This window comes from Dipodomys merriami, unplaced genomic scaffold (assembly GCF_024711535.1).
Source record: "Dipodomys merriami isolate MVZ:Mamm:240054 unplaced genomic scaffold, mDipMer1.0.p SCAF_60, whole genome shotgun sequence".
Classification (NCBI taxonomy): Eukaryota; Metazoa; Chordata; class Mammalia; order Rodentia; family Heteromyidae; genus Dipodomys; species Dipodomys merriami.
Window position 1 is genome coordinate 2,447,328 of NW_027206180.1, and position 25,826 is coordinate 2,473,153.

Here is a 25,826-nt window from a genome sequence, read left to right on the forward strand (position 1 = left end):
TACTTAGGAGTGGCTCTTTCCTCACTGACAAACATGGAGAATGATCGCACTTTAGGCTGTCTATTGGATCAAGACAGCTGCCCACTCAATGCTCCTGGAGGGTTCCAGCTGCACAAGAGGAAAGCATAGAAGATGGTAATGACTGCGAACCTCAAGATGCCTTCAAAAGTGTCAGAGAGCTGGGCATTGGTGGTTCGTGTCTGGCTTACTCAGGAGGCTGAGATCTGAGGATGGTGGTTTAAAGCCAGCCTGGGCAGGAAAGTCGTTGTAACTTTTTGTCTTCCAAAGAACCACCAAAAAACAACTGGAAGGGGCACTGTAGCTCAAAGTGGTAGAGCGCTGGCCTTGAGCAAAAGAGCTCAGAGACCAGTGCCCAGGCCCTGAGTTCAAGCTCTATGAAAAAAATATGTTTTTTGTTTTTTTTTTTTTAAGTGTTAGTGACCACAGGGCAGGGCTTGGAGGACTGTCCTGAGCTGGGACTGGGCCATTTGTGACCTCACCAATTGCCAGAAAGAAAGCAAGAGAAAAATTAGGACGCCTAGTTACAGTTTCAGATAAACAGTGAAACCAGGTAGCAAAAGTATTTCCCCAAGACTGCATGAGACAAACTAAATAAATAAACATACATATAGATTCTTATGTAAGATTTCAAGTTAAAGGGGGGGGGCCTTTGCTTGTCACTTTCCTAACTCCTTAAGGTCTTTTTCACCCCCTAAACCCTGAGCCCAGAGGCAACTGCCTGACCCATTGGGGCCCCAGACCTCCCCTGCCAGGCGCAGCAGTAGATCCCCGAGTGTGTGTGTGTGTGGGGGGGAGGGCGGCTCGTCTAGGCAGCACTAGTGGCGCCCGGAGCGGCCGGCCCCGCCCCCGTCCCGCCTCGTCCCGCCCTGAGGGACGAAGGGCGCCGCCCCGAGGGCGGGGCCTCGTGGAGGAGTCCTGCAGCGGGTCCGGGTGCTGGAGCAGCTGTCTCGCCATGTCGGCTGCGCAGGCGGGGAGTGTCTTCCAGAGGGCCCGGGGTCGGACCCTGGATGCGTTTCCCGCAGGTACAACTCGGGCCTCGGCCTTGGAGGAAACTCCTGGCCGCGGAACCGCTCTCCTTCCGGAACCTTGAGTCGTGCGCGCCGGACTCCAGCCGGACGCCTTTGCGGGTGCACCGTGTGGGTGGGGGGGGGGGGGCGTGAACCGGGCACTGCGTTCGCGGCCGCACAGCTCGTGCTTCCGGCGGGCGGGAGCGCTGTCTGGAGCCGGCTCGCGGCGGGGCTCCTGCTCGGGGCGCCGCCTGGGGCCTGGCCCCCGGCCGAGGGGAGGCTGCAGGGCCGCCGAGCGGGCTCTGCGGGTGGAGCTGGAGCCGCGATTCCGGGCCCTGGCTGCGCTCCTGGGCGAGCCGTGCCTCAGTTTCCACCTATGGGAGTCGGGGCCGCGGGGAGGCCGTGGGAGGCGCTGGGTGAGCGCTGGGCGCGCGGTGGGGGCACTGTTAGGACCGTGGCCTTCCCCGATGCCTCGTGTACCCCAGCACTGCCCAGATGTGACCCGAACAGCCCAGAGGCCAGGCTGGGGCGCTGGGAGAACGACTTTGACCAGCACCCGGGTGTGGTGGACACGCCTGCAGTCCCCAGGTGCTGCGAGGGGAAGCGGGTCGTGGTTCTACGCCAGAAAGTTTTAGGAGAGTCCTCTCCTCTCGATCAAGAAGCCCGGCGCGGTAGTTTGGCGCCTGCCGTCTCCAAGCGTTAAGTGAGAATCGGAGTCTAGGTCCTCACAGGCAAAAAGTGAGACCGGATCGTAGAAACAACCCGAGCAGAGAGAGCTGGGGAAGGTGGAGCACGTGCTAGAGCACCTGCCTTAACGAGCATGAGACCGTTGAGTTCAAATCCCGGTACCATTAAACACACGCATACAAACGAGTATGGTAATACTGAGAAGTTTTCTTTTAAACACGCATACAAACGAGTATGGTAATACTGGGAAGTTTTCTTTTAAACGTAGGAACTCTTCACTTAGGGTCCTTGACTTGTAAGATAATTTCTGGACAAATCACGATGGAAAGAAAACTTGGTAGAGCTTCATTAAGTAAATAAGCAGACCGACAAAAAGCAGACAAATACACAGAAGGGCAGGGGCACACTCTTAACAGAGTGTAGGTGCTCACATAGGGAAATAGACACACAGAGAGACACACAACTCCTTAGGCTGTTGGGGTATTTATAGGGTAAAGGCAGGGATCTGGCTTCAAACTTAGGTAAAGATAGGTGCTTTGTCTTTGCTCTAATCACACCTGGTGCTACTTTCTGAGTTTCCAGGTAAGAATGCATCCTGCCATAAAACAGATCCTCCACCCTTGAGATAAGGAGGCGCCCTTTTATCTGCATTTGGAGCAGGAGGTGGCATAAGTTTGGGGAAGCATTTTTCCCAGAAAGGTATACATCCTGTCAGACAAGTGGTAATTCTTGGGGGTGAGGAATGCATCCTATTGTCTCTCTCTGAAGCAAAGATGGCACCTCTGTGTTTCTAAATACCATATTTCTGTGTTGCCTTCAGCAAGCCTGTTTCCTTAAATTATCCTGTTTCATTTCCCCCTAAAATGACTTTGTTCCCCTAATCTTAAGAGAAGTACATCTCCTGTATTTGCTGTAAGTTGACCATACCTCACTTTCCCTAGTCAATCCAGCTTCAATAATTGCTACTTGCCTTCGGGGATTGCAGTGGAAGTGTTTCTGTTAGCCACTGTGGGACAAGTCCTAGGTGCTAAGTGAATGCAAGGCCTTCAGCTATACAAGGGTGCAGTTTCTAGTTGTCCAGCCTTTGCTTGGTGGTGGCATCCAAAGTAGGTTTCTTCTTAATTCTCTGCTAGAACCTTGCCCTTCCCCCCATTTATAATGATTAACTCTTGTCTCTACCCCTCTTTTTAAACAACTTCAGTGGGTTCCATCATCATCATTCTATTTTCCTAGTGTATGCCCTGTATTTCAGTTTTCTTCTCCCTTCCACCAAACCTTGTCCTTTTCAACTCACAGTGGGACAGTGGTAAAGTTTTAATTGGAGTTCCTGCAGCCAGACACCCACTAGTGGTGGGTCTGGGAAAACACCACCTGCTGGGGGGTAGGATCCGGAGGGAGATTTCTCTACATCATTAACTTGGTTTTCTTCACCCAATGGAAAATGAGATGCAGCGATAGAAGTTCTGCCTCAGTCCTGGGAATGTGTGCTTTGTGCATTCTGGGGTGAGCCACCTCCAGGCTCTCCTTTTGCCTTTCCAAGTCTCCCAGCTCAGCCAATAGGAGGCCTCTACTGGAGATCCTCTACTGGGGGGAGGGACTAGGAAAAGCTGGCTCTTGAGCCCTGTACTTCAGCCTTAAGGGTTGCTTTGAGCTGGCTGTGTTTCTTGAAGGTCACCTCTTCTCCCAAGCCAGTCTATTTTCTCACATTTTTTCTAGATTTGGGTAACCATTTGTCCTTTCCTCTTTGTAGGTGTCTGAGTGACAGCAGATCTGCTGTTGCTTGACCAAATAGGGACAGGTTTAAAAACCCTCCTCTTTGAGTATGCTAGCCACGTTCTACCTGGTCCTTGCACAGTGGCTCTTTGTTTGGTTGTTTTTTTGTTCTTGATCACAACATTGCTGTAAACATTCTTGTACAAGTCCTTCTGTGGACTGGTGGGAGATGTCCTCTGGGGCTATGTCTGGGAAAAGAGGCCTAGGTCATAGAACCGCAGGTCTTCCAGAGTGACTAGAAGTGTCTATTTCATCAACAGTGCAGAGACCTTTCTGTTACTCTTCTGTATCTCTTCAGTTTGACCAATATTTATTCTCTTTTTTTTTCTTCTTCTGTGAGGTGCTGGGTTTCACCGCAGAGCCTTGGTAGGCAGGTGCTCTACCACCTGAGCCACACCCTCCAGCCTTTTGCTTTGGGTCTTACCTTTTGCCCAGGCTGGCCTACACTGCCATCCACCTATTGATGCTTCTTGTGTGGCTGGGATAATAAGTGTGTGCCAGCATGGCCAGCTTTTTTTGGCTAAGATGGGGGTCCTCAAGCTGTGATCCTCCTGATCTCAGACTCCTGAGTAGCTAGGAGTCAGCCACCACACCGGGCGAGTCCCCTTTTGCACATTCCAGTATCTCATGGCGAACATACAATGGGAAGCATTATAGGGGCTCAAAATCTAGGCCTAGAGCTACAGCACAGAAAGTAATCCTGGGTAACCAATGCGCTTAAATATGAGCCCTGGAGTGATGGCACGGGGCGCTTCCCTCCCGCCTTCCGGGAGTAAGGCGAGGGTCACGATTGATGAACCGATTGATGAACCGGACCTGCAGAGGCAGCTTGTGGGGCTAGGGCCGTGGGTGTGGACACGCCCTCCTCCTCGGCCCCCCGAGGGGAGCGGGTGGCGTTGCCTCCGAGTCAAAGGCCTTGCTCAGTCAGAGGCGTCGCTGGCCCGTGTACGGCACGTGTACCTGTGCGCAGGCACAGGCACGCATGCGCCTAGAGAACGCTGGGGTCGAAGGTCGACGAGCCTGCGCCCAAAGGCTCCGAGCAGGAGCGACCGGAAATCCTGAAGGATTTCAACCGGAAGCCAGGCTGGGCGTGGGGCGCCGGCCTCGCAGCGAGGCTGCGCTGGGGCCTCTGGTGTGCGACGCAGCCCAGGCTGTGAGGGAAACCCGCGGGGGCCCGAGCCGGACCACGGCGTCCCCGCCCAGGGACGGGGCCTGGACCGAGGCCCCCCGGGGCCAATGGACGTGAGTGAACGCCCCCCCCCAGCACACCGCCCTGCCAGGCCGCGCCTGCGCCCCGAGCCCTCCTGACCACAGGCCGCGGCCCCTCCCCCTCCGTGGCCTCCGCACCCCGCCCCGCCCTCCCAGGCTGCGCCTGCGCCCTCCTGACCACAGGCCGCGGCCCCTCCCCCTCCGTGGCCTCCGCGCCCCGCCCTCCCAGGCTGCGCCTGCGCCCTCCTGACCACAGGCCGCGGCCCCTCCCCCCGTGGCCTCCGCGCCCCGCCCTCCCAGGCCGCGCCCGCGCCCTCCTGACCACAGGCCGCAGCCCCTCTCCCCCCCCCGTGGCCTCCGCGCCCCGCCCTCCCAGGCCACGCCCGCGTCCTGCTGACCACAGGCCGCGGCCTCCCGTGGCCTCCGCGCCCGCGTGGACGCCTGGCTTTCCCCAGGCAGGCCCCACGACCTCGTTTCAATTAAGCAAAGCGACCGTTCTGTGTCCTCCTGTCCTATCTGAATTAGGACCTCTTTCTCTTAGCACGTACCTGCCTTTGGAGGGGGTCACTCACCTCTGTTCTGGAAAATTCTGAAGGGGAGAAATACCCAGAAACACCAGGTGTTAACAAATTGTATTTGTTTGTAGGCCTGAAATAGCTCTCTCCTCAGAAAACAGGGCTCTTCTTGTATTTGTTTGTTTGTTTATGTGTTTTTGAGGCAGCGTCTCATTATGTGGCCCAGGGTGGTGGGGGGTCAAGTGGAGATCTTCCCGCCTCAGCCTCCTGAGTGCTGGGATTACAGATGTGCACTGCCCGGCCTGACTAGGGGCAGTTTCCTCTCTGAGACCCTCTTACTGGAGAGTGAATGTGGATTCTCAGATCTACAGGCCTCACCCAAGGTCATTAGAAATATGGGAGCTGGAAATGCTTCGCTGGGTTTGCACAGGGCTGAAAACAGGAAATGAGTATTCTGCTTGTATTCAGGCCAAATGAGTTCCCTCTTATCTGATGAGTGCTCTGTTAAATGAGGTTTTGGAAGGTGGACCTGACCAGACAGGCCCGAGTCAGTACAAAGTTTGCTCACAGTAACTGAACTTTGCTCGAGGCCCTGTGGCCACTTCACTGTGAACTATTAACTGAGCTACCCCAGTGAGGGCTTGATTGAACTGCAGCCTCTTTCCTGTCACCCACCAGTCACCCAGGAGGGACTAGGTCTAGGGTTGTGTGTTTGAGAGTTTCTCCTTTCACTAGTTTCCATGACTGAACAGGAAGGGTGTTCCTTTTTAGCCTCATTGTAGTCAGTAGGGTAGACTGGATGTGGTGATGTACACCTGTAGTTCCAGCTATTAAGGAAGTGGAAATTGGAAGGGTCTTGGCTAGAGGCCAGCCTCAGCAAAAATTTAGTGATTCCCCTCTTTTCCTCATGTCACCCAACAGATGTGGTATAGGCTGTAATGGATGGATGATGGAGGCATAGCTAGGACTGCAATTTGAGACTAGCCCTGGGGTGAGGGGGCAGGGGAGGGAGAGAATCTGAGACCCTATCCAAAAAAAAAAAAAAAGTGAAGAGGGCCAGGGGTGTGGATGAAGTTGTAGAGCCCGTGGCCTGGCGGGCAGGAAGCGCACTGGGTGACCCAGCCCTTCAGTCTGTGCTCATGGTGTGTTGTTTTCCTAAGACAAACTCATCTATTTTTGAGTGTATTTTTTTTCTTTTAATTTTTCGTAAGCTTCTATAGCATAGCATTCACCCACTTTAATGTTTACGCCTCAGTGGTTTGTAGTAAGCTGTCAGAGGGATGGATGCAGAAGTGTGGCAGCGTGTAGGTGGGAGTGTGGGTTGTCCACAGCACGGGCCGGCCTGGGAGCCCCTCCCTCACGCCTGCTCAGATAGGGAACTGCTCCTCGTCCAGGAGCACACACTGGTGCCCTGTTTCTCCTGGGACAGTGATTCATAGTGCCAGCAGACACCACTGCTACTCCCGCCACCCATTCAGGAAGTTGCATTTTTTAAAAAATGTTTTTGGCAGGTGTGCATCACCATGCCCAGACTTTATTGGTTAGGAAAGGGTCTCTGGAACTTGTTTTGCCAGGTTAGCTTCAGGTAGCCAAGATTAAAAGAAGGAGCTACTGCACCAGCCCCCATTGAATTTGTCTTTGCTTTTATGAATGAAACCGCTATGAGCAGACATGTGCAGGGCTTCATATGCATGCCTATTTCCATTTCTTTGGGGTAGAATCGTCGCATTGGGATTGCTGGTTCCTATGGTTACTGTGCTTATCGTTTGGAGGGACTGCCAAAGTACCCGCAGCATTCCACCTTCCTCCTGGCAGTGAGTGTGGGTTCCAGTTTCTCCACATCCTTGCCAGCCCCTTGTGTGTTGTTGGGGTGTGAAGCATCTGTCACTGGGTTTTGTTTGCATTTTCCTAGTGACAAGGGCTATTGGGTATTCTGTACTGTGCTCAGTGGACATCTTTGGTCCTTGGCCTGATTTTCAGTTGTACTGCCTTTTTCCGTGAGTTCTCTCCATATCCAGGAACCAAGTCCTGTATCAGATGGGTGGTATACAAGACTCATAGTTACACGTGGTGAATGGTATGGGTATTTTTTTTTTGTGGTGCTGGGATTTAAACTCAGGACTTAGTACTTGGCTAGGCAGGTGCTCTACCATTTGAACCATGCCCCAGTGCCTTTTGCTCTAGTTTTTTTTTTTTGTTGGTCATGGGGCCTGAACTCTGGGCCTGGGTCTGGGCCTGGGCGCTGTCCCTCAGCTCTTCAGCTCAAGGCTAGTGTTCTACCACTTGAGCCACAGCACCACTTCCAGCTTTTTCTGCTTACGTGGTGCTGAGGAATTGAACCAGGGCCTCATGCATGCGAGGCAAGCACTCTACCAATGAGCCACCTTCCCAGCCCCAGTTGTTTTTTAAAGAGTCTTGAGTTTTTTCGAGGTCCTGTCTCAGATTATGATCCTCCTACTTACACATTTTAAGTAGCTGAGATGACAGATGTGCACCATCACACACATGGTTTATCAGTTGAGATGGGGTCTTGCTAACTTTCTGTCTGGGCTGGCTGTCAGACCACAGTCTTTCTGATCACCACCTCCTGAGTTGCTGGGATCACAGGAGTGAACCACTGTGCCTGGCTCCACAAAGTTTTAAATTTTAGCGAATTCTAGTTTCTCAGATTTCTCTTTTATCACTTGTACTTTTGATATCATATATAAGAAATCTTTGCCTGAGTCCAGATCATGAAGGTTTACTGCCTTGTTTTTCTCTGCAAGTTTTCTAACTGGAGTGCTTTTACTTAGATGAAGTTTTTTGGTAGTGTTGGGATTTGAACTTGTGTTACACAGGCCCTCTACCTCTGGGCTGCATCCCCAGCTCCAAGGACAACTTTGAGTTCATTGTACATGTGGTGTGAAATAAGAAAGGGTGTGACCATTACAACATTTCCATTTTTACTTATTTATGTTAAACCACAATGGAAACCTGATAGTTCATAAGAAAAGGAAGGAAAGAGGGGAACTAAAGAATTGTATTGTATATTGCATCCTAATGAAATATGCCTCTGTTTGCCAGTGTTGAGTTTGTCGGGACTGCGTCTGCAGATGGGCCAGAGTGAGCCTAGCTAGTGCATAACCACCAGGGCGAAGGCATCCCTTCCTCTGGGGCTTGTTCCGTGGACACACAGTCATCTGGAAAGCATGAATGGGGAATTCTTTGGTGTATTTTATCTCTACCAGCTGGCCTTCAGGATTTGTCCCCAGGCCCTCCTCTAGTTACAGAATGTTGAGAGTCGGAAACAGCACTGAGTTCCTGTCCCTGTGGGGCTTGCTCTATCTCTTTGTAAGAGAGGTGGAGTGAGAGTGAGTGGAAGGAAGGGACAACTTCCATAGACTAGCAGCAAGCAGGCAGGGAGCAGGACCTGAGCCAGCGGAGGGCCCTGGGGGCAGGCGGAGGGCTCCGCAGGTGCTGGCTGGACCTTGTAGCCAGCCAGCCAGGGCCACTGGGCTCACAACCTCTGCATGTGTGCACTGGCTACACGATTTGTTTACTGGTGGTATATTGAGATAGGGTCTCACTGAGAAGCCTGGACTGGCTTAGAGTTGGCAATTGTGTGCCTGCTTTGTGAGCACTGGGATTCCAGGCGTGCCTCACCATACCAAACAGCACAATGTAGTTTGACTTTCCCAAACCCTTCAGTGGGGAAGAGGCAATAATCCAGAGGATCCCAGGACCCCAGAACTGCTGCCTCCCACCTTTGAGAGGTGAGTTTGACATGCAGCCAGACAGGAGAGGTTGCAGAGTTAAAAACTGCAAAAATCCCATGTAGGCTATTTTTAATAGCTATTTTTTAATTGGTTTCTTTTTAAGGAACCAATCTCTGGGTGCTAATGCCTCCAGTCTTCCGTTGTAAAGCGAGTGCAGGGTGTTGGCAGACATGTTTGTTCACCTGCTTTGTGCGGACTTGGGCACTGAGGCGTCTGTGGTTTGGGTCTCCACATTAATAAGCAAGCAGGTCTCCAGAAGAGCCTACAGGCCGTGATGCCAACCCACACTGCACCAGGGTGGTCTTCATCTCCCAGCCTCCCTAGCTTGCCCTTTTCTAGGCAAGGCCCCGCTACCTGCTTTACTCAGGCAGGGCAACCCAGCGGTGCATTGCTTCCTGCTGTTTCCCTGTCTTTTCCTCTCGCTGCGTAGACCAGGGCAGTGGCAGGCGGTCATGGACATTCCATGGCTGGTAACGAATGCACTGATGGTGTGTTGCTTGTGGACCTCCGTGTGAATCTGCCCACAGCACTGTGGGCTCTCTGATCCCGCATGCCCATGCCCATGCCCGGCACTGTGCAGTGTGTGTTCATGGTACGTGCACTGCACAGACGTGGCTGCTGGAGGAGGGTTTCTTCTCCTGCACGTGCTCCTGCCTGAATGAGGCAGCCTTCCCCCTGTATCCAGTGCCTCGGCCCCTCAGCCTCTCCATGCCCTTCCTCTGGCCAGGGCAGGGGCCGCTTTCCTGTTGTCCCCCACAGCCTCTGTCCTCCAACTGCCTGCTCTCTTGGCTGGGAAATGTGAGGAAGAGGAGATAGAATCCAAGCAAATGTCCACCCAAACTCCCAAGTGAAGATCTGCTTTGGGAAAGTGCCATAAGGTTCTGGAAACGTCTTTCTCCCCTGTAGCGGTTGTCCAGAAGAGTGTTTGCCAAAGCCAGTGAAGTGATGCTGAAAGCTGCCTGGCCAACTCTCTTCCCCTCTGCCCCCGGGACAATCTGAAGGGCTGTTGATGAGGAGTTTGGCAAGTCTCTCATCTGCCAGTGGTGAGTGTGACCGTCAGGTGGGCACTTTGAAGTGTATGTGACTCTGAGGATAAGGCAGAGGCTGGGTGGATTCATGAGGGGACTTAGGAGGGTGACTGAGGTTGCTGACGCCATTAATTATTCAGGGGAAGAGGACGCTTGTATTCCTCTCACCCTCAGCACACAGTTCAGCAGCTTTTCATAAATTCACCCAGCCATGCAGCCATCACTGCATCACTTTATCATCCCTAAAAGAAGTCTAAACTCCATAGCTGTCCATAGCCCTGAACTCCAACCACCCACTGTGAAGGCCCTGTGTCTGAGGCATTAGATCTGGCCCTTTTACCCAGGACTCTGAAGTGGTTAAACTAGAAGGCATCTCGGCATGGGGATATTGTTGAGCTACTGTATCTTACCACTGAAATAAGACAGTTCCTGGAAAAGATGAAGGCTATCATGGAAAAAGTTTAGTTGGAATTCACCGTGCAGATTGCCACTGGGAGGAACTGGGAAAATTGAATTTCGTTGATGTCTCTTTAGCCAGGAAGGATGCAGGCAGCTGTTTCAAGACCAAAGTTCTGTCCACACAATGGGAGGGTCAGGACGTTGGGGGAAGCTGGTAGCCTATATAATCCCCTCAGGTGTTTTCTGGGTCTCATTGTGGGCCCCCAGCAGCCTGTCTGCTAAAACAAGGTCCAAGTGTTGCCAACTGTTGCCATGGTAATAGTTCAGCCTGGTCCAAAAAATGCTTTACATGCATTAACTTAATGAATTCACAACAGAACCTTTGAGAGAGCTCTGGTAACTGTTAACTTACACATGGGGAGACCAAGGCCCAGAGAGTGGGAGGACTTGGATGTGTCACACAGAAGGTGAAGAATAGAAATGGGATTTGATCATAGACGGGGGAGCCCCAGATTCTTAGCTCCACCAGGGCCAGGTAGGGACTTAGGAGATGGAGACCCAAAGTGGCACAGGGGCATTACCTCCCCACCAAGCCCTCGCGTCCTCTGTGCTCTCAGCCTTGCCTCCAGCTCTGGCTGACCGTCACTCAGTCACTCAGGCACTTACCTGTCCCCTGCCTGGAGTGCGCTCAGCCCTCTGGCCACCCTGCAGTCTATAAACAAGCACGGTGCACCTAGTTAGGTCCTTTGAGGCCATCTCTCCTGGTGTTCTGCAAGATCTCCAGGCAGGAGATCAATTGGCATTGCTCACTGCCCGATGTCTGTCCAGTGAGCATGGGCTCACTGCATGGGCTAGCTGCCCCCAGCAGCCCAGACCCGAATCCCCAGTCACGTGATAGTAATGAGGAGTCCCTGCCATCGGGCTGCTCGGCTAGTCCCTTACCATTTCAACTGCGAGCATGGCTTCTCTTTACAAGAGATGAGAGGGCTGTATAATGCAATCCACCTTGAATCCCAGAAGTTAATGTAGGCAACAGGTCTGGCACACCACAGCTCAGATTACTGAAGTGCCGGTCCCAATGCCCTGCTCACTCTCCTTGCCTTCTCCATCACTGGCTTCAAGAGGTGCATTTATTATAGTCAGTGGATAACTAGTGACAGCAACAGGATTGATGAGATTTTGAACTTTCAGAGTAATATATTTTAAAGTCGGCTTCCAGTAACAATTAATACATATTCCCAAAGGCATAATAAAATGAATGAAAGGAAATACTTTGGCAGAGACAAATCCAAGAAACCATTTTGTTTCTGACATTGGAAGTGCACACTGAAAAGAGAATTGCAGTTTGAACATCTGTTTTTCAGGCAGGATTTTTGGCACTTGAACAGTCAGATAAGGAGGATTAATGGTGAGGCATTGTGCAACTGGCCCCTGGACTTCTAGATTCTTCTCTACATGCAGTTCCTTTGCAGCTGATTAAACTGTTTAAAGAAGACTCATAGGCCTTTTCTTCTTTATTATTTTTTATGGGGGGGGGTGTTGGTTGTGGGGCTTGAACTCTGGGCCTGAGCACTGTCCTTTAGCTCTTCAGATCGAGGCTAGCACTCTACCACTTGAGCCACAGCGCCACTTTCCTCATAGACCTTTCTGCACACAGTATAATATTCTCCCAAATCCATTTTTTTAAGTGCCAGTCCTGGGGCTTAAACTTGGGGCCTGGACACTGTCTCTGGTGTGTGTGTGTGTGTGTGTGTGTGTGTGTGTGTGTATGTGTGTGTGTGTGTGTGTGTGTGTGTGTGTGTGTTAAACTTGGGGCCTGGACACTGTCTCTGGGGTGTGTGTGTGTGTGTGTGTGTGTGTGTGTGTGTGTGTGTGTGTGTGTGTGTGTGTGTGTGTGTGTGTGTGTGTGTGTGTGTGTGTGTGTGTGTGTGTGTGTGTGTGTGTGTGTGTGTGCCCAAAGCTAGTGCTCTACCACTTGAGCCACAGCTTCATTTCTGGCTTTTTGGTGATTAGAGATAAAAATTTCACTTACTTTTCTGCCCGGGCCTGGCCTCTACCAACAATCTTCGGATCTCAGTTCTTGCATAGCTAGGACTACAGGCATGAACCATCAGCACCCAGCCTCCAAATCCATTATTTATCCCTCAACTTTGAGAGATGTTGCATGGTCCTTTGTAGCCAGGGAGGGGACACTGGGAGGACATGTTACTGTCCACGTGGCACATGAGCCAGATTTCCATGGCCAATGGAGGTAACTCATAGATTGTTCTCTGGCTTGTTTGCATAGGCATAGGCTCTCCTAACTGATAACCCCATCTGACCCTACGTCAGGGGCTTCAGGAGGAAGAGGCAATTTGTGCTGATTTCTGGCCTTCACCCTCCACCAATTTATGTGCCTCATCTCTCTCTCACGCTCAGCGTGGGCACAGCAGCAGGCTGGCTTTTTACTGCAGAGGCCCCTGGGGCCATGCGGGCTATGGTAAGGCTGGGAACATAAGACCTTGAGTGAGGCCCAATGTCTCTCCCCCATCTGTGGCCAATCCACAAGCCAAAGGTCTTCCCTGAGAATCCATAAGTCTACGCACAGCCATGGAACTCATCAGTTAAAAATGTTGGCAGCAACCTTGAAATTTTACACATACTGCGTGGGTCCAACAGAATATGTCTGCTAGCCAGATCTTGAGTTTGTTGTGTCTGGAGATCGCCAGTTAGCACCCCGAGAAGATGATGTCTTGCGCTCTGCACCAGCCCAATGCTGTTGGCAGGGACAGTTGGTAGGAGACAGAGAAAGCTCTGGGCCTTGCCAATATTATTTTTATGCCTTTAACTGAAACATTCCATTCAGAGGAAACTTCTCAGAGACAAAAATGTCCACATGGACACAGACAGCTTTTGGGCAGCGCAGAGCCCATCCCATCTGCGCTGTGGCTCTCTCCCTAGTCCAGAAGCTGCTCAGTAGCTGTGTCTCCACTGGACCTTGAGACCCCCTAGCCAGGCCTCAGTTTCCCACTGTAGTTCACTGAAAGACAACTCTGAGGATCCAGGGCTGCTTCCAGTGCTTAAGTGGTGTGCAGCGGGCTTCCATATGCTGAACTCCCAGCCTCTTTTACAGGCCAGGTGCAAACTGGAGGTTCGGTGACTTAACGTGAGGTGAGGGCTGGGTTTTACATCACCATCTGTGGCCAGCTCAGTGGTGGCCCCTGACCTGCCTCCTGCCCCCTGCCTCCTGTTCTATGTGCCTCCATTGTGGGTAGCCAATGATGGATTCATAACAAGAAGAGTACAGAGACCAAAAAATTGGGATACCAGGGCTGGGAAGGTGGCTCAGTGATAGAGTGCTTGCCTTGCATGCATGAGGCCCTGAGTCCGATTCTTCAGCACCACTAAGCAGAAAAAGCCGGAAGTGGCACTGTGGCTCAAGTGGTAGAGCACTAGCCTTGAGCTGAAGAACTGAGGGACAGTGCCCAGGCCCAGAGTTCAGGCCCCAGGACTGGCCAAAAAAAAAAAAAAAGGTACTGTAGGATGATAACTCCTGGGCCAGGCCTGGCCGTGCAGATCTGTAATCCCAGCTACTCGGGAGGCAGAGACAGGAAGGTGGCAGCCTGGGCAAATGTACAAGATCCCACTACAAAAACAAACTGCCAATTCAGAAAGTCTGGGGGAATGACTCAGGTGATGGGGCATTTGCCTGGGAAGCATGAGTCCCTGAGATAACCCAAGTACCCTGGGAGAAAACCCCAAAACTTGTTTATTCTCCCTTGCTGGCTTTGATAAAGCAAAGCTGCTGGAGGACCTGAGCGTGGCCTCTGGCCCGCAGCCTGCTCGAAATGGGTGTCCTCAAGTTCCAAAGCCACATGGCCAAATCCTGCCAACCACCCACTCGCTAGGCCTGAGTGGATCTTCAGCCGAGGCCTGGGAACTGGCCAGCAGGATTGCAGCTGGAGTGCAGATGACAGGCTGGGCCATCGTCCTGGGAGCTAGGAGACAGAAGGAATACAGATGACAGGCTGGGCCATCGTCCTGGGAGCTAGGAGACAGAAGGAATACAGATGTCAGGCCGGGCCATCGTCCTGGGAGCTAGGAGACAGAAGGAATACAGATGACAGGCCAGGCCATCGTCCTGGGAGCTAGGAGACAGAAGATAGGTCTTTTTTTTAATTTGTGGTAATTTGTTACACAGCAGTGCATAGCTAAGTCACAGTCTTCTTTGAATTCCTTAGATTGAATTCACTGTGACTGTTCTTACTGTAGCTGGCTTAGATGTTGTAGCTAACCAAAGGTCAGCTTTCTATGTATTCATGTTAAATACACCACTGGCAGTGTCCTATGTGTTTAATCATCTCCCCAGAGATGTCTTACATTGGTACCATTGGGATCAGAAATGAGATCAGAATTCAGTTAACTTGCTTCATTCTTTCATCCCCCAAGTACTTTAGTTGCTCTCAAAAATTCAGTATTTGTGTATCATTCTTTTGGTTCTAGTGCTTGAACCCAGGACCTTCTGTGTGGCTGGCAAGCATGCTACCATGTTGCTGCGTGTATCTGTGGCCCTCTGGCCATAGTTCCATCAGGGTTCTCTAGCTGGGTCCCTGACTGGGTTCTTTTGTAAGAAAAATCTGTCCCCTGCTGTTGTGCTTTTGAATAAAGCTAAGTGTGATGCGCTCAGCATTCTTGCTTTGGGTGCTCTAATGATGTGCCACATCAGTAAAATCTCCAGTGGCAGAACTCACTGGTTAGTACTCTGTCCACTTCTCACCATTTAAGGAACCTTAGCTTGGTTCTGAAAGGAAATCTTTTAATTTTTTTCTCTTTGGTGTCATTTCTGGGGCTTGAACTTGGGGTATGCTATCCCTGTGCTCAAGGCTACTGCTTTTCCACTTAAGCCACAGCTCCACTTTGAGGTGTTTTTTTTTTTTTTGGCTAGTCCTGGGGCTTGAACTCAGAGCATGGGTACCCCTGAGCTTCCTTTTGCTCAAGGCTAGCACTCTACTGCTAGAGCCACAGTGCCATATCTGGCTTTTTTTCCTTCTGTTTATGTGGTACTGAGGAATTGAGGCTGGGGCTTCATTTATGCTAGGCAAGCACTATACTACTAAGCTAAATTTTCACCTCCAACTTCATTTATTTATTTTTCTTTTGTCAGTTTTGGGTTTGAACTCGGCCTGCGTGCTGTCCCTGAGCCTCTTTGTGCTCAAGATTAGCACTGTACTCTTGAGCCATAGCATCACTTCTGGCTTTTTATGATTAATTAGAGATCAGAAGCTCACGAACTTTCTGAGTCTGGCTTTGAACCATGATCCTCAGATTTCAATCTCCTGTGTAGCTAGGATGACAGGTGTGAGTCACTGGTGCCAAGCATTGAAAGGAAATTTAAAAGGTGATAACTAGAGAATCCTTCAGAATACTGAGGGAATGTAGGACCAAATTCCTGAACTAGACAGAAGCAGGAAAAAATAGAAATGAAAACCAAAACTCCAGAAAAAAAAACAAAGCCATCACTAAGGATAGCAAACACACCCCCCCCCCCGCCCCCGTGAGACATTTCATTTTAGGAAAACAAAAGCCACTGTGTACCTATTTCTTATGTCACATAATCAAGTCCCCCAAGTAGAAGAATTCTGTAGTGAGTTGTAGGCCAGCTCTTCTCAGTGTGTGTGTGTGTGTGTGTGTGTGTGTGTGTGTGTGTGTGTGTGTGTGTGTGTGTGTGTGTGTGTGTGTGTGTGTGTGTGTGTGTGTGTGTGTGTGTGTGTGTGTGTGTGTTCAGTAATGACATTTGCTGTGATTGTGTATCAGCTGTTTTAGGGAAGAATGTTTTTCCCCCAAGCATCCCCAACTGTAATTGTTGACTAGATCTTTCAGAAGGTCTCAAGAGAAGCTGGACAGTGGCAATGGATTTGAGCTAGCTAATACCTAGGCCTGTCCCTGAGGCTAAGTCTAGGCCTTGGTGAAATAATTCAGTGCAGTGCAGGTATTAGGAATTCAAGTTCATAATGTGAAAGGCTGTCCTTCTGAGGGATGATTTCTCACACCGGGTACCAGTGGCTCACATCTGTAATCCTAGCTCCTCAGGACGCTGAGACCTGAGGATTGTGGTATGCAGTTAGCCCAGACAGACAAATCTGGGGGACTTCTATCTCCAATTAACCAGCAAAAGGTCAGAAGTGGAGCTTTGGCTTGAATGAAGAAGGCCAGGGACAGCACCCAGGCTCTGAGGTCAAGCCTCAGTAGGGCACCAAAAATTTTTTTTCTCCTTTCAGACCTAAGCATTACAAAGCCCCAGATACTGTTCATCCAGCCTCGATTCAAGTTGAGATGAGACTAAAGACCTTTCCCCCAGCACACCCCCCAGCTTGCCAGGGAATCTAAAAGGACCCAGAGGCCCTTGAGAAGGTCTCAGATTACCTTATTAGCTAGAGCTAGATAAGGTAGATTGTATATTGATATTCCAGCTGTCATTCGCTTTAGATTGAAATCTATTTTATTTTGTGCTTTGTCATCATAAAACTGACAGTCTATGTAGGTTTTTCACTAAGTAAATAAGAAATGCGAGATTTATTTTAATAGCTCCAAGGACTATGGCTTTCTGAGGCTGTGACTATTTGTCATAGGAAACGACTTGTTAAAATGTTGGCTGTAGGCAACAATTTTCAAACTGTGTGTTAGAAGTTGATTGATGTGCTAAGCGATGGTGGCTCACGCCTGTAATCCTAGCTACTCAGGAGGCTGAGATCTGAAAATTATTGTTCAAAGTCAGCCTGGGCAGGAAAGTCCATGAGACTCTTATCTTCAGCTAACCACCAGAAAACCAGAAGTGGCACTGTGGCTCAAGTGGTAGAGCGCTCACCTGAGCTGAAGAGCTGAGGGACAGCACCCAGGCCCAGAGTTCAAGCCCCATGACCAACAACAACAAAAAGTTGTTGATTGATGCCTTGACCTTGGATTCTGATCACCTCCCAGATCCACCTCTTGACAGTAAACAGCCCTGCCCAGGACTTCAGAAGTAGGCATGTGGTTACAAGTGTTCACCTATGTATGAAGTTATTATTCAAATAAAGTAAGCAAGTACTGCTAAGAGCTTTCAAATATAGAATCTTATTGCTCACCTTCCACCCTCCCGTGTGTGTGTGTGTGTGTGTGTGTGTGTGTGTGTGTGTGTGTGTGTGTGTGTGTGTGTGTGTGTGTGTGTGTGTGTGTGTAAGTGTAAGAAATTACCTAGTGGTTCTGTCTCATCTCACAGTCTCTAGGCACAGACAGGTCTCTGGGCACAGACAGGTTCTCTGAGTTCGGCTTCAGGGTCTGAAGGCTCCAGTGAAGGAATCACATGGGACTCTGTTCTCCTCTGGAAGCTTGAAGAAGTAGCATGGATCCTCTTTCAGATTCACTCACAAAATCATTGAGGGATCACTTGCTTTCCCTCCCTCCTTCCTTCTTTCCCTCCCTTCCTTTCTCTTTTCCTTCCTTCTTCCTTTCTTCCATCCATAGCATCCATTCTTTACCCAGATTTCACTTCTGGCACTCCCATCTCCTACAGCTAGATAGCCAGAGTTCATAGCTTTAAGTTTTATAATTAAAGTTCTGCCGTGTCCCTCTGCCCCAAACAGTACCAACAGCACTGCAAGGCCTGGCAGAAAAGATCCATACGTATATCGCCTAGTGACTTTTGTGTAATACATGAAGCAGCATGGCTCTGTACCATTTTTAAGTCCAGTTAGAACACTGTTACTGCTAATTAAGATCTTCTGTATGATGCTGTGTTATGGTTCCATGGCTCATTTTGGCCGCTTAGCTTTTAAACAGCATGGTGTGTGGCTGTAGCAGCCATGTGGGCTTTCATGGCCTTTGGGAACCACCAGGCCCTCGGCATAATTAATATATCTAAATCCTTTAGGCAATGACGGGAAAATGGTGTGTTTGAGCAGCAGCTTATTAAAATGGCCTACTTAATTTAAGAAAATGATGACATCCACGCCCATTATAACCTGGATGTTGTCCCTGTTGGATTTTATATCCATTCTCTCTCTCTCTTTCTGTCTCCCTCTCTCTTTAAAGAAAAGGAAAAGGAATGGAAGGGCCCATTCTACTTCATCCAAGGTGCTGACCCTCAGTTTGGGCTGATGAAGGCCTGGGCCACCGGAGACTGTGACAGTGGCGGTGACGAGTGGGGACAGGAGATCCGGCTCACCCAGCAGGCCGTGCAGGCCATCAACAAGCTCAACCCCAAGCCCAAGTTCTTTGTTCTGTGTGGCGACCTCATCCATGCTATGCCAGGTAAGCCTGTCCAGGCCGGCCGGGGCCTTTTCTCCTTCAGCCAGTCCTGACTGCATGGCCGGAAAACACAGATTTCTCTCCAGAGATGTCTCTGTGCGGTGGTGGCCTATTCCTCCTCCTCCTCCACGCCGCTGCAGTGTCGTTAAACACCAGTTGCACACTCGTTTTATATTTGGAATCAGGTAAGATTAATTACAGCAAGTAGAGGATCAGCACTTCTGATGATGCAAGCTTCATATGAAGAATGAAACAGATCCCCTTGTGTCACCTTCCTGCCTATCTAGGGACCAGTGGGGACTGCTTCCAGACACCGGATCCAGAAGTAGAACTGTCTTCCTTCTCTCATCTTTCCTAATGATTTTATTTTTCCCTGTATTGGTGCTTTTTTAGTTTTTTACTTGCAAGATAGAAAAATCCAACTGAAGCTTGCCTCCCTCCCTCTCTCCCTCTCTCCCTCCCTCCCTCCCTCCCTCTCTCCCTCACATACTGTCTCATGGGACTATAAAGTTCATGGGCAGAAGTCCTGGGTTTCAGGTAAGCTTGATCCAGGGTGTCTTAGTCTGTTAACTTGTTCTTTCCCTCCCTCAGCTCTGCTCCCATCTGGGTGGACTTCCTTTGTGCCCAGGCTTTGTAGTGGTGGCTCTTTGGAGCTCTCAGCTTAGGTCCTTTATACATAAATCCCAGTAGAGACAAAGTGCTCAGTTTGGGGCAGTCCAGTCAGAGTCCTAGACTATACTCATCTGGCTCTGAGTGTGAGGTTCAGCTCTAGTTCAAATGTGTGGTCTGAAGAATGGGTGGTTTCCCTAAGGAAAAGTCAGATGCTGGCAATATACAAAAAAATAAGGCCTTCTAGAACAATCTTCCTTCCTCCCCAACTGACACCCTTCCTTCTCCCCCAGGCAGGGCTGAGCCCAGTGAGCAGGGATTCCTGCCCAGCAGGAGGTACAGCTGGCACCCACAGCCTCCGCCTCTCACCTGTCTGCTGGTCTCTGCTCAGGGGAACAGACATGACCTGGAAACCATGGTGGACAATACAGCTCTGGCTGTGGATTGTTCTTCTGGTGGTACTGGGCTTTGAACTCAGGGTCTCCTACTTGCTAAGGGCCTGTTCTGCTGCTTGAGCCATTGCCCTAAGCCCTTATTGCCTTAGTTATTTACTGACATGAACCACCGTGCTTGGCTTATTTGTTGAGACAGGGACTCATAGCTTTTTTGCCTTGGCTGGGCTCAGACTGGGATCCTCCTGATCTCTGCCTCTCAAGTAGCTGAGACTATAGGATGAGCCACCACACTCTGACACATTTGTTTCGACTGACTTTTTCAGCTCTTCTAGAAGTTGAGGTAGTTTGCAGGAAGCTGGGGTGCTGCAGCCCATGCATCCAGAGCAAAGCCCAGTGAGAAATCTGGAGGCTGGGAAAGGAGCATTTGTGCATGCTCTGAAGTTGGAAGGACCCCCCAGGTCCCCCTCATTTTCTGTGTGCCTCTGCCTACAGTAAGTCATGCACAGAGACATCCCCCCCGCAGTGGAAGTCAGTGGCACCACCCTGCGGGAGCCCTGACCTGGTGTTGGGCTGCTTGGACCCAGCAGACTGGGCTTTCAGCGTACTCTGCACTGGTGGACCAGGGGAATGTGAGCAACCCTGATCTCAAGGTTCCTGTGTGAGCCTAGAACCCATGGAAGCAGCAGGCTCTAAGACCTCGGTCACCTGGGGCAGCGAGGTAGAGCATGACTCTAACCTCTGCAGGGAGATGGTGTCCTGGAAGCTCTGTGCAGCAGCAGGGCACGTGTGTCAGGATGCTCCTGGGTATTTTGTTTGTTTCTCTGGTTGTGGGGCCTCACGCATGCTAGGTGAGCATCGTAATGTCTGGGCTATGCCAAACCTCCAGGCTTTATGTGTGTAGTTTGCTTTTCAGATAGGATCCCAGGCTGGCTTTTGCTGGGATGACTGGTAGGCATCACCTTGTCTTGCCCCTTGGTTTGTTCTGTAGAGAAGTAAAATAATAGCTGCTGGTGAACTTGGTGGCCAAGGGTACAGGGTACCAAGTGTGCCATGTGGAGGTGACCGTGGAGCCTGGGCTTCCACCTGGGTTGATATTGAAGGATTGAGTTTTCAGTCACCAGCCAAAGTGATGTGTTAGTTGACTGAACACCTGGTTTGCAGCTGGGGCTGTCTCTGGGATGGTAGGGCCCTGTGTACTGTGTGCATAGCATGTGACGTCACACAGGACCACAGTGACCCAACTTCCGCTGCCGTTGGCACCCTTGAACCTAAGCTGACAAATGTTAGCATTTTTCTTTCCAGTGAATTCTTTTCTTTCAAAGTGGAGTACTCCGAGGCCCACTGGAATTATGTAACATGTTCTTGTAGATGTTTACCAACTTGTTCTGAATTATGGTAATGTATTCAGTTATATTTCAAAATCATATTTAGAATAAAAGCCTTCCGCACAGTTATGCTGCTTCCTAAGTCAACCAGACTGAGCACAAGGAAATGAAAAGGTACAGGTTTTGTGACCAGTGCCACCAGAGAGTCCCAGGACCTCCTGAGTGGGAGCTGGCAGGCTCCCCGCATGGCCGTGTTCAGGGTAACAGGAGTGGAATCCACAGTCACCTCTCAAGATTCAGCCTGTTTTGTAGGGGTTTAACAGAGCCTTGAGAACGCTTTGAATATTGTGGTCTGATATTAAGCAGAGCATTTTAAATCTAGTTACCATTTTTTTAATATTCAATAAGTGGCCTCCCTCCCACTTAGCTCATTTGCAGGACAGACAGTAGAAAAGTAATTATTTGCTTTGACTGTTTTAGCACATTGTTAATTAACCAGTGCACATATTAATAGGCAAATAAAATCAGAAAGCATACTTCTAATTCCACCATAAATAATATCTGGGGCCAAGTAGATATTGGTTCAAAATGAAGCAAAAGAGCTTTCGGAGTAGTGTGGGGTTTTTTTTAAAGTGAAAGCAATCACATCATGCTTTTCCATTATAAACACCCATCATAGTACCCGTTCATGCGTAGTATTCGTTGAGTGCTCGGTAAGTACCAGTTACGGTGCTGGATGCCTTGGTGATGTCTGTGGGAAGGAGGGGGCAGGTCCTGGTGCCCAAGTCCAAACATGGAGGGGAGGGTCCAAGCCTCAATGCTGTCTGCTTTGTCTTTATTTTGGACAAAGCTTATTTTGTACTGAAACACATTATCATTCTGTAGACATCCCTGTGGTTTTCTAGGTCTTTCTCTTCCTATACAAAGCTTTCTCTATGAGGTGCGCCATATTCAAAGTACCAAATGAAGATTTGTACATCCATTGATGTTCAATCCTTCACCTCTGAGTCCAGGCTTCCTTTCAAAAATCAGCCCTGCTGATACTGAGCCATCGACCCCCCAAGAGTGGCCCCAGGAGCCTTGTTAGACTCTGGCAATTGCTTGTGCAGCTGACAAATTGACTGGTGCTGGTCTGATTAGAGGACAAAGGATTTCTGTGGGCCAAACATATGTGTCCATGCCAGTCTACGAAAAAGTGCCATAACCAAACCAAGCAGTGTCACCAGTGGCTCAGTGCCTCGTTGGGAAGGGTCCTCAGGTAGCTGCTGGGCACTGTCTGTATCGGCATCCGGCAGGACTTACCTCAGGAACTCCCCTGCTCTGCGCTAAGAAGGCAAGCCTGCCCTCGCGTCTATCATTCCAGCAGATGTACATTCCTTTGCTGTAGCTGCTGGGGTGGCTCAAAGCCTCACCCCCATTCCCTGGCAGTCCTGAATCTGCAGGGCTGTGTTCCTTCTCCAGGCTCTGGCACCAGAGGGACACCTGTGCTCCTTGGCTCCTGGACCTCCATCTCCAAGCCAGCAGCTTCGTGTCTTCTCTCCTCTCTGCCCCACTTTGCCCTCTTGTACGTCCCCTTGTGACAGCACTTGGTCCACCCAGTAACCTGGGAGGCCCTCTCCTCTCAGTGTCCCCATCCCACTGTAACACAGCACAGTCGCAGTTTCTGGGGATCTCGGTGTGGGCATCCTGGAGGGGTCGCTCTTCTGCCCAGCACAGGTGGTCAGAGATGGATGGAACTGAGGGTCTGTTACTTGGCAGGGTCTGTGCTGGTTACTGATCTACTCAGGACATCTTTGGAAAGATGCTATTGACATTTCATTTTAACGGATGGGGAAGAGAAGTACCTTTCCCAACGTACACAACCATACGTGGTAGAGTAAAGATCATCATCCACTCCCCACTGCAGTCTCGCTGTTCTAACAGTGACTCCAAATCAGTAGCCAGAGCTCCTCAGGATCACTGAATCTCAAACTTCCAAACTAGCAGGACAGAGGGAGCATCTTTTTAGAACCCTCGGGTGACTTGATGAACACTTAAGCTTTAAGAAGCCTTTAGCCATGCTAAACACTGTGGTGTACATCTGAAATCCTAGCTACTCAGGAAGCTGAGATTTGAGGACCATGGTTCAAAGCCAGCCTGAGCAGAAATGTCTGTGAGACTCTTAATGTCCATTTAACTACCAAAAAACCAGAAGTGGGGCTATGACTCAAGTTGTAGAGAGCCACCCTTGAGTAAAAAAGCTAAAGGATAGCACCCAGGCCCTGAGTTCAAGCCCCAGTGCTGACACAAAATTTTTAAAAAGCCTATAACAGACTAAATTGACAGTACTCTATTTTCTGCTTTTCAGTGTACTTATTAATTTCTATGTGTATGCCAAAATCCACCTTAAATATGAATGAGAATAGCAGTTAGCAAGAGAACCATCATACCTTTTATGTTTATGCTCAGTGTTCAAAGGACACACTTATGAGTCTGTGGGTTTTTGTTTTGCTTCCTAAACAGTTTGTGAGTAAAGCAGAATGCCCCCTGTAGAATACGCCCGCCCCAGACAGCGCGACGCACACAGAGTGCAGAGTTAAAGGCTTGGCCTACAGGATGCTCAGGGCAGCCAAACTGGGTTTTTGATTTGGGTCATCCCTTATCTACCATTCCAAAATTCCAAAAGGTTTGAAAATTTGATTTTTCCCCCTTAAATTAAAACTGCCTACATTGGCAGCAAAACTGCTCTGAGTGATGTGAAGCTGTTGATGGCTCTTACTTATCTAATAGTGAGAATATTCATATGTTTTCTTGCAGAATGTTTCTGGGTTCTATTACAGGTTGCTACCCAAGCTCCTGCTTATTTAATATCTCCTCTCTGCCCCCATATTGCCATCCTAACATTTGAAAATCTTCCGTTTCAAATGTGATCTGGGCCCAAAGATTTGGGGTACGAGATCTGCAGTTGTCTTTTGGGGTTTGTAGATGAAGAAATGTCCATCACTTTCCGCAGAGCCTTTCCCGCCTTTGGATACTTGCAAACATTGTTCTGCTGTAATCACATTGTAGTTTTAGAGTTAAAATGGGCTCAGATGTCTTAGGGTTGAAGTTTGGGGATCAATTCTGTTGGGACCAAAGGTACTCTGTGTGAAAATGGATTGAATCCAGAACTGATTCCAACAAATTGGAAGAGAGGATACATGCATCAAGGTAATGCTTGCTACCAGTACGGGCAGAATAATCTACTTAAGCAGAAAAGTCTGAACTTCAAGGTAGAGAACGGCTGGGCTTTGCAGATAGGGCAGCGAGACCCCAGAGAGGAGGTGAAGCCAATCAGCAGTGTGGTGGTGGGAGCCAGAGGTACCTGGGAACGCAGGGCTGAGAAATGAGCTGTGCTTTGCTCTTGGGAGAAAGACCTCATGAGACTTGGATGCTAGTTCATCTGGTGTGGTCACTTTGACCTAAGTTAGGGCAAACCTGGACTAAAGTGTAGATAAAAGTCTCCATGGCCTTAGACCCTCAAGACCCCTTCTCTACCCAGAGAGCTAAGTCTGAAGATGCAGAAGTAGGAAATAGAGTTGTGCACTGGGCTTTGGGCTGTGGGTCTAAGGAAGCTGGTATTCCTTGTGTGTGTGTGTTGGGGGCAGGGAGGGTTGGGGGGAGTTGGCAAAGACCCAGACACATGAACATGATGCTGGTACATGACAGCATTAGATAAGCAAAGCCTCTGAGGCATAGTTTTGAAAAACCAAGATTAAGGCTCTGGTCTGGGAAAGGTCTTACCTTACTCTACCAACTCTTGGAGTTCACCTTCCTTCAAGCTTAGTTTTGCATTCCTAAAGGATGTGGGTGGGGGGTGGGGAGAGTGAGTGTAGGAGACAGAGAGACTGGTTGTGAAGTAGATTTCTTGGGATCTTCAGTGAGTGACTACACAGCATATGGCAGGCATCATGCACTAATTTCAGGCATGGTGGTATGTGCCTGTAATCGCAGCTGTATGGGGAGGTGGAGATGGGAGGATCACAGTTCAAGATCAGCCTGGGCAAAAATTAGACCCAATTTCCACAAGCAAGCCAGATGTGGTGGCACATCCTGTACTTGCAGCTGTGCCGGAGGCAGGGATAGGATGTTCATTGTCTGAGGCCAGTCCCAGACAAAAACTCAAGACACACTGCCTGAAAAGTGGCTAAAGCAAACAAGGGCTGGGGGCATGGTTCAAGTGGTAGGGCACCTGCCTAGCCAAGTACAAGCCCTGAATTCAACCAGTACTAACACCCCTCCCCTTTCCCCCTTCCCCCCACCAAAAAAAAAAGTCCAGAAGAGGTGAATCAGTAATCAACTTGATTATTTAATAAGTTTGTGTGCAGTGCCTGCTTTGGACCAGGTGCTGTTGTAGCCGCTTGCTCCCCATCAGTGAACTGACACAGCCATGACCCGTGCTTCCCCTGAAACTGAAGACTAGAGACAGAAGCAGGGCACGCTATCCTAATCTCTTGTGGGATTCAGACTAGGGTGGAGATGGATCTTTTCCATGATGATCTTACTAGATCTCTAAATTATATGAGGAACACGGGGATCGATTTCTTCTGTAGATATTTAGAATAAACCAGGCGCGTTCTTCCCAGATTCCAGGGTCACAGTGGTTCAACAAATCCAAGCAGCTAAACCACCTTTTCTGAATGTTAATCCATGTGGTTTGTGACTAACTTTTTTTCTCTTTCTGGACAGCTGTTTTATAGTGGTACAAATGGGTTTACAACAGGCTCTCCACAGCTGTGGACTGCCTTGCACTCATAGATGCTTCCTAGTGGCTTAGCCCTCCCTCCCCGCCTTAACTAGCCATGATCCTGTTTGGAGCT

General features: G+C 49.8%; 1 protein-coding gene across 5 annotated transcripts in view; it reads left to right on the top strand.

Moving 5' to 3' along the window:
• The first annotated feature begins 899 nt into the window (after nucleotides 1-899).
• Nucleotides 900-25,826, top strand: part of Cpped1 (calcineurin like phosphoesterase domain containing 1) — a 63,426-nt gene continuing 38,499 nt past the window's right edge. Inside the window, exons 1-3 of one of the 5 annotated variants that reach the window (XM_070003457.1) lie at nucleotides 952-1,043; nucleotides 9,874-10,010; nucleotides 18,444-18,662. In XM_070003457.1, the coding sequence (XP_069859558.1) occupies nucleotides 9,977-10,010; nucleotides 18,444-18,662 (253 nt within the window). In that variant the 5' untranslated portion in view covers nucleotides 952-1,043; nucleotides 9,874-9,976. Of the gene's footprint in view, nucleotides 1,044-4,572; nucleotides 4,731-9,873; nucleotides 10,011-18,443; nucleotides 18,663-25,826 lie in introns of those variants that run through there. The other 4 variants (XM_070003458.1, XM_070003456.1, XM_070003459.1 and 1 more) reach the window with 4 other exon arrangements.